We start from the raw sequence: 8,465 nt of genomic DNA, 5'->3' as shown, positions 1-8,465 counted from the left end.
AGCAACCCTGGCATTGTCAGGTTTGGCATTTGACTTTGAGCTATACTTTGTAGTGTAAACAGATAGTACTCGTACAATAATTGGAAAATGAGAGGGAACGGAAAGATCGGTTACTTGAAGTCGCGATTAGTTGAAATTTTGGTCATGACGTTCAAAACATTCTATTAACATTTTCAAAACCGTATTCCTTTCTTTTACCACTTAAATTGAAGTCTAGCATTAAGGAAAAAACGCAATTTTAGTTCTCAATATGAAGTACTTGTGCAATTTTAGTCTTTCAAATTTCGACAAAAATAAATAGTCCTCAATGTTTAGTACATATGTAGTTTTAGGTTCTAAATTTCGGCAAGATCAAATTTGGTCCCTAGCGTATCCAATTTAAAGCATATTTAGGTTATTTGAAAATATTTTTCAATTAGTGATAGAAGTTAGTCACGTATAGTTATGTGTCAGGTAAATTGAATTTCAAAATAAATAAGCAAAATAGCAATTGATTTTAAACAACAAGATTAAGGACAAAAAAATTCATGGACTAACTAATTAACTAGTTTAAAATGAATTTGTTAAACAACAAAACTGAAACTAGTCGCAGTACCTAATTCATCGATTTACAATCCATTTTCACCACTGCCCCGAACAAAAAACCTTGACACTTACTTTTTGCGTATGGTTTAACAATTTCATTTTTGTTTCTTGGTTAATTAGTTACTCATCTGATAATTACATTAGTTATTCTTATTGTTCAAAGTTAGTCATTATTATGCTTATTTTTTAAGATGTTTAATGTAACAAACATGAGACTATACGTGACTGATTTGGGGGATAATTTCAGAAACCTCTCCTAAGGTTTCTAACAATTTTACTGAACTCTTCTGAGATTTGAAAAATTACACATATCTCTCTTGATTTGATAGTTTTAGTAACAAAACTTTAAAATAATATTGACTTGGTCAAATTTTTAAATGAATACCCAAAAATGCCCTTGGATAATGAGTTTTAATTTATTTTTCTATACAATTATAAAATTATCTAGTATAATTATAAGGAAAATGTGTCAAATTTTTCATGTCCATACCTACTATTTGATATACAACTATAATAATAATTTTATTACTATGATAGGATACTTTTAATGGTATTTTATTATGAATTTAGATTTATATGATAGAAAAGAAAATGTTGAAATAATTTATTTAGAATTTGTGAATTTTTTGACTAGTAGGATTATTATAATTTAGTAATGATTTTGGACCATTTATTTTTTATTTTTTATTAATTTTAATACCACAAAATAGAAAACAAAGATCAACAAAAACATTGGATTACATATAAGTTAACTGATATAAAAAAAATCACTAGTTTGACATTTAGTTATAATTGAAACTAGATGTAATAGTGGTAGCTCTACAATTTTATTAGCAAATAATTTTTAAAAAAGGAATACGAAAGAAAAAAGAATGAGAAATAATTTTAAAAGTTATTCTAAGAATATGCACACCAAACAAGGGAATTTCATTAAATTATTTAAGGACAAGAATTTTCAAAGGGAAATATGCGTAATTTTTAAAACCTTGAGAGAGCTAAATGAAATTATTAAAACCTCAAGGGTGGTTTCTGAAATTATACTCTGATTTGGTCAATAATTGAAAAATCCACTGAATTGTCCCAAATCTATTTTGAATTGATAACAATGGTGATCAAATTTGTTTTTGCCAAAATTTTAAATACTAAAATCGCATCAAGTGTCAAACATTTGGGGTTAGATTTGTTTTTGTCTAAATTTTAGGAATAAAATTGCACAAATATATATAAAAAAAAAAAATTGGAGACCAAAATTGCATTTCTTTCACAATATTAAACTTATCTACCTTTTTTTTAAAAATGGATTTCCTACTTACAACCCCTCCCACTTTACCATCCAATCCAACCCTTCCCTCCTTATCTTTCTAGATTTTCTTTCCAATCTAGACAGCTAACCAAACATGAAGGCCTAATCAACCACAGTAAAAATTGGCAGCATATTGTTCCAACCCTTTTTATAAGCAATGTTCTAATTTTAACTCATATAAGAAACTATGTAACTTTTTCTTTTCCTCAGTTACCCAACCCAAGTGACTAAGTAAGTCTTGCCCATCTCCGAATTCATCATCAAGCCTACCAAGTTTATTGAGGAGAAAAGCCGCTGTTGTAACAGCCTGTTTGGATTGTTATTTTTAAAAATTTTTATTAAAAAAATATATTATAATAATGTGATATATGTAAAGTAAAAAGATGATTGAAAAATACATTCAAATGAATTTTGTAGATAAAAAAATATTTTAGTCTTTTGGAATAAAAAATGGTGGTAAGAGTAATTATAACATATTCTATGATATATGTGCATAAATACCATAGTCGCCAATTGGATATTTCGGCCACAAAAACGACCAAAAGCAAAGAACCGTAGGTACGCAACTTAAGTTTCATCCTTGCACTTTGCACTCCTTTGAAACTTGCATTATCATTCAAATTTGTTTGGATACAATATTATTTGAAAAATTATTTAGAATAACTATTTGTAGTATAATATTTTATTTAGAATAATTATTCGTGTTTGGATAGAATATCATTTGAAAAATTATTCAAATGTGTTTGGATAGAATATTATTTGTAGTATATATATATATTTTAATATGACATGCATGAGGTGAAAAGGTGATAAAAAAATATAAAAAATGTCAAAACACATATTTATAATACAAACAAAATAATTTTCAAAAAACTCAATATCCAACCAATGGAAAACTAAACATCTCCACCTCAATCCGTATTATTTGAAATAATTATTATAGTATTTTTTGTGATGAAATGTATGTGAGATAAAAAGATGATTAAAAATATAAAAAAGTGAATTAAAAAATATATTTATGATGCAAGCGAAATATTATTTGGAAAAAATTGCTCTCCAAACTAATTATAATACCAGCATTGTCAGAGAATATGTATGTAAGAATGCACCCGATAAATTAAGTAGGGAAAATCATACAAAACGTCCCTCACATTTTGTAAAATGACTTTTTTCGTCCCTCACTTTTAAAAGTGTAATTTTATGTCCCTTACATATTCATATCGGTCAAATTTAGTCCCTAACTAGGTTTCCGATCATTTTTTGGTCGGAATCCATCACGTGCAAGGCACGTGATCATTTTTTAAGGGTAAATTTGTCAAATTGTATTTTACATAATCTAATCTATAGTCCTCCACATTTTATAAAACAAATTTTTTCGTTCCTCACATTTTATAAAATGATTTTTTCATCCCTCACATTTCACAAAATTAATTTCTCCATCCCTCACATTTCAAAAAATGAATATTTCCATCTCTCGCTAATTATGTGTGTGAATACATTTTTTTTAAACACATGTATATGTCTAGTTATGGACTAAATTTGACCTATGTGAATATATAAGGGATATAAAATTACACTTTTAAAAGTGAGGGACGAAAAAAAATCATTTTACAAAATATGAAGGACGTTTTGGACAATTTTCCCAATTAAGTAAGCTAAGGACCAAATACGAAATGTACACAACTGACCCTATGTTTGGATTTTTTATTTTTTATTTTTTTGGCTTTTCTTGGTATCACCATTTTATCATCTTATAAAGAATGGTATCGGGTCCTAATCCTATAAGGCTCTGATGTAAGGCACATGTTTGAAGAATTACATGATCAAAATAGCTCGATAATAGTAATTTTACCACCAAAAAAAAAAAAACCCTTAAAATCTATGAAAGTGTTCAATTAGAAACCGCCTCCTAAAAGTGAGAATGGATAAGGCGGTTGTGGACTAACAGCCTCCCCGACCGCAGCTCGTCCTACATAACTTATATCACCACCAAACGTAGCATCACATACCGGAACACCATCCAATGGCGGAGCAACAGTAGAACCACTACTTCCGGCGGAGGAACCCGATGACAGAGAGCTTGAAATATTGCCGCCACTGTTACTAGATTCTTGGGCAATCACGGACCGACCCAGGACTTGTCTTTGGCTGAACCATGCAGAGGAAGGTGTCTCCGGCGAAGAGGAAAAGTGACAATATTTATCAACGTCGAGATTGGCATCATCCTCTTCCTCCTCGCTCTTTACTGAAGAGCTTGTCAAAGGCATTCCTGATGAGGAGGGAGGAGAAGAAACAGAAGCCGAAGGCGAAGTTGAGGAAATCATCATTATCCTTCTCTTTTTATCCCCACTAGCAATATTTAACCTTTTAGTTCTTTCTTTTTCAAGCATCATACGGGGTAATATTTCAGGGTCTTGAGCAACTTTACTCAAGAAAGCCATCATTTGTTGGGGTCTCCTCTCGGTTGCTTCAAGTCTCTTGTTCATCCTTGAGAGCTGTAGATCTAATTCCTTTTGCTCTTGCTTTAACCTAGCTAACTCCATTATTATTCCCTCATCATCTTCATCATCTTCAGCTCTACTGTTACTTGAGTTTCTACTACAGTGCTTCCTCCTAGAAATATTCTTGAGCAAATGCGTTTGCCCTCTCAAAAACCATTCATTGGCGAAAGCCCATCTATCTGGATCCACTTTTCTGAAACCCTGAAATTTCCATAATCAAGTTTACACACATATATTAGTAGCACTTTTCTTTTTAACTTTGTGGAAAGGTAAAAGCAGAAAGGGGACAGCCAGGATAAAAATGGAATCCACTTGTACTATGACCAAAAAAAAAAAGGACCCTTAACTACTAACTACTAAGCCACACCAGATTCTCATGGCACGTAACTGTTTAACAACATAACACAACCCTCAATTATAGAGACGAGGATATACAAGTACAAAACAAAGAACTTTCTTCCGCCCCCCCCCCCCCCACACCCACTCTTCAAAACAGAGAAAGAGTGGGATTTAATGAGTAGGAAAGTAGAAGGAGAAACTTGAACCCTCTTTATCCACTAAACTAAACTCTCTTTACTCTACTCTTAAGCCAAGAATGTTCATTTTTACGAATAGAATAAAGATTCTTGAAATTATGTAGGACTTTGACCGCATCAACAAAAATCTAAATTAACTATGACGACATCTAAATATTTACTTACATAAGTATTGAGCTGACGAACAAAGCTGGAGAAATTGTTGTGCTTGAAGTAAGCAGGAAGAATTTTTTGAGAGAAGTCCAAAGGGTCGATAACAATGAAACTATTGTTAGCTTTACCCCAGGCAATAAGTCCATCAGTGGAAGGATCGTTCACCATTTGATACGTCTTCATAACAAACGGGGCAATTATATTGTTGTTAGCAGCCTCCATCCCATATACCGATATTTTAACTGTTACCCCTCCAGAAGGGGTTAAAAAAGAAAAAAGAGGCGGTCGCCGGTGACGGAGGAGGTTGATAGCGGTGGCGGTGAGGAGTGAGGATGCAAAATTTGCATTGAATTTGAGAGAGGTGAATGGTGGAGGGTATATAAGTGGGGAAGGTGGCAAAACAGTGAACAAGTGGTAACGTGGAGGTCATTTGGGTTTGACGACGATATTTCTTGGGCTCAAGAATGGGGGCCCACTTGGGGTATCATCTTTTGATACACGTCAGAGTCCCGGCCGTTTAGATATTTTCCAAGCTTTTATGACTTCTGTTCTAAGGTCACGCGCGGGGAGTGAAGGTGGTGGACTTTTTGAAAAAATTGGCTTGGTCCCTTACAGAATATGCAACGTGTCCTAAGAACATGGCGTGATGCCAGAATTGCTAACCTGGAAAGAACACCTAGCTGAATCACCTTCATCATCTTAATTTAATTCTGGCATGGGGTATTAATTTCAAGGTTTAAGATTAGCCCATAGGCTTGCTTCAAAACGAAGATTGGCCAATAGGCTCTTGGGTACATACACCAGGGACCACAGTAACTCCCTGTTGTGTTTCTCCGAATATAAAAAAGAAAGATTTTATTTTTAAAAAAAATCCGTGATGATATGGTCAAAAAAAGTTTTTTTTTTTTTTTGGTTGATGTCATACTACATAAGAAAGAGATAAGTTTTAAATAGGGTTAACACTTTGTCCCATAAACCGCAAATATACACACTTTACGCTTTAATATTATTATAATGATTAAGGCGAGGTTATATTTTACAAGACCAAAATACTCTTGGCTAATTCTTGAATACATAACAATTGTAACCTAATAAATAACTATTTCTTTAACAATTGCTAAATTGATTTAAATACAACTATACATGCACTAAAACTTTTAGTAATAAAAGGCCTAAAAATTTACAAAAAATATATATTCTAAGCAATTGAAAGTGTTTATCGTAATACTGACAGCAATACTTATATTTACTTAAAAAATTAACGAGTGCATTGGAATTTTTTAATTATAACATATATTTATAATTTATGTCGGATAAAATGGTGATTGTAAAAATAAATATGTAGCGAAAAAAAATCTTAAAAATCTCAATTATTTCCCAAGTAATGTAGAACTCAAACGAAATGTGAAGCAAGGTACAAATGCAACATAAAAATAACAATTTGGAACTTATTAGCTTGAAAAATATGAATTTTCAACTATTTTGTGTTTGGTCATCTTTTGTTTTCTAATTTTTTTTTAGTATCATATGATGTAGTGTTCTTCTTTTTCTATTAAAGTGCTCTATATTTCAGCTTAAAAAGAAAAACATTATCAAACAACCACTCTGTATGGACATTATTATCTTTTTATCAAAATTTTGGTATGAAAAATTTATCATTAACATTTGACTAATCAATATAGGGGGCAAAGCGTATATATTTGAAATTGAGAGAGGTAAAGTGTTCAAGGCGTCAAGTTCAAGAGGGCAAATCGTAATTAATCCATTTAAATAAACGACATCATAATTGGGCAGGTGATTCAAAATTTAACACCTTATGCTTTTTTTTTTTTTACCCTCCCACCTCTCTCTACACTCTTTCCACCATCAACCGTCGAGACGGAATTTGAACCCTAAATTTAACCGCGGGAAAGACGCTAAAAAGCCCTCCATTGGCCAACACCGTATGCACTTGCCAAATCAACTTAAGAGGGATAAACTTCTTTATAAGACGCGCCGAACAGACAAGAAAGCAAGGCAGTGGGCAGGGAGGCACGAGTTGACGAGCCTTTTTGAGTAAGAAGAAAACAGAAATTGAGAGCGGGGGGCCAAACAGGCGCTGGGAATCCGATTTGCTTTCCGCTTTTCATTTTTTTTATTATTGTTTCTCTTTTGGGCCGATAAACACAGCGCTCTCACTCGTGCACCGGCGGATAAAGTGACATATTAGTATGTGGCACATTTTCCATCGGACACTTGTCCGCTTTTTTCTCCATATATAATTTGGGGTGTTTCTGTTTTTAGTGGGTGTTTGAGTCCTGGGAAACATATCCCTAAATTTAAATTGCGCTCCAAAGTCCAAATCTAATAATCTATTATGCTTGTCTTACGCTAAACAACCATTAAAACAATCTCTGCATACTAAATAAAGATAGGTTTTGCTTAAAATAGTGGATCCTATAATTCCATGGAGCGTGACGTTGTGGAGGCCAACGATTTGTCCTAATATTGGTTTTATATGTCCAAACGTACGATTTGGTGGGCAGAGCATTTCGACTATGACAGCGAAAGTTTGCGACTTGCGTATGTGTGGAAATGCAGGATTGGCAACCGGCCCATGAGCTGATTCACCTAATATATGGAACAACGATGTCAGATAAGTTAAAAATTATTATTAAGGAAACATTTCTCCTGTTTTGGTTGGTAGATTATCGTGGACGAAGCTATTTAATTAGTTGTGTCGTTAGCCAAAATCGTCCTTACACATGTAATCGTCTTAATTTAGGTACTAGCTTTTGTACCTTTAAAGTGGATTTAATATATATATATATTTCTTGATGCCGGTGGAGAGGAGGAGGTCTCCAAATCAAATCCCTTACTCACATTCCCTTTTTTTAGTACTATTCAACCCTAAATGAATTTGATAGTTTGATTACCATTGACATCAACTTTGTGTTATTGTTTCTTTTTTTTTTTTTTGTGGATAACATATCGGATATCCATGAACGTCATTTACACATGAAGAATAACGGGCAATCATTAAAATTGAGTTCAGTTGTTAATTGTTTAAAACCCCTAAACAAATTGTCGAACAGAGAACAAATCCAAAATTCTTGTCGTACTATTCAAAGCACAAATTCTTGTTTAAAACTTTCTTCTCATGCCATTAATTTTAGTATATTGGAGTAAGCAAAATATAGGTTAAATTACATATAATTCTTTTGTATTTTCATTTATTGCCACGTGACCCCCCTAACGTTTCAATATATTCACTTCACCCCTTATCATCTTATGTAAAGTGAAAACTTAATAGAAAATAATCTATACAACGTTGTTAATTGAAATACCAATAGTATCTTTATTCAAATGGTAAATGAATCAATGACTTAAATATCTTATGTCAAAGTA

General features: G+C 32.5%; 1 protein-coding gene across 1 annotated transcript; it reads right to left on the bottom strand.

Annotated features, from left to right (window-relative positions):
* Nucleotides 1-3,694: 3,694 nt before the first annotated feature.
* LOC140009428 (heat stress transcription factor C-1-like) lies at nucleotides 3,695-5,431 on the bottom strand. Its single transcript, XM_072054900.1, has 2 exons — nucleotides 5,091-5,431; nucleotides 3,695-4,590 (listed from the first exon to the last, which is right to left on the bottom strand). Exons 1-2 carry the CDS (start codon nucleotides 5,298-5,300, stop codon nucleotides 3,784-3,786), a joined length of 1,017 nt encoding a protein of 338 aa, XP_071911001.1. The 5' UTR covers nucleotides 5,301-5,431; the 3' UTR covers nucleotides 3,695-3,783.
* Between the last annotated feature and the right edge of the window lie 3,034 nt (nucleotides 5,432-8,465).

This window comes from Coffea arabica, chromosome 6e (assembly GCF_036785885.1).
Source record: "Coffea arabica cultivar ET-39 chromosome 6e, Coffea Arabica ET-39 HiFi, whole genome shotgun sequence".
In the NCBI taxonomy this organism is placed as follows: Eukaryota; Viridiplantae; Streptophyta; class Magnoliopsida; order Gentianales; family Rubiaceae; genus Coffea; species Coffea arabica.
This window is presented reverse-complemented; position numbering and strand designations above follow the sequence as displayed.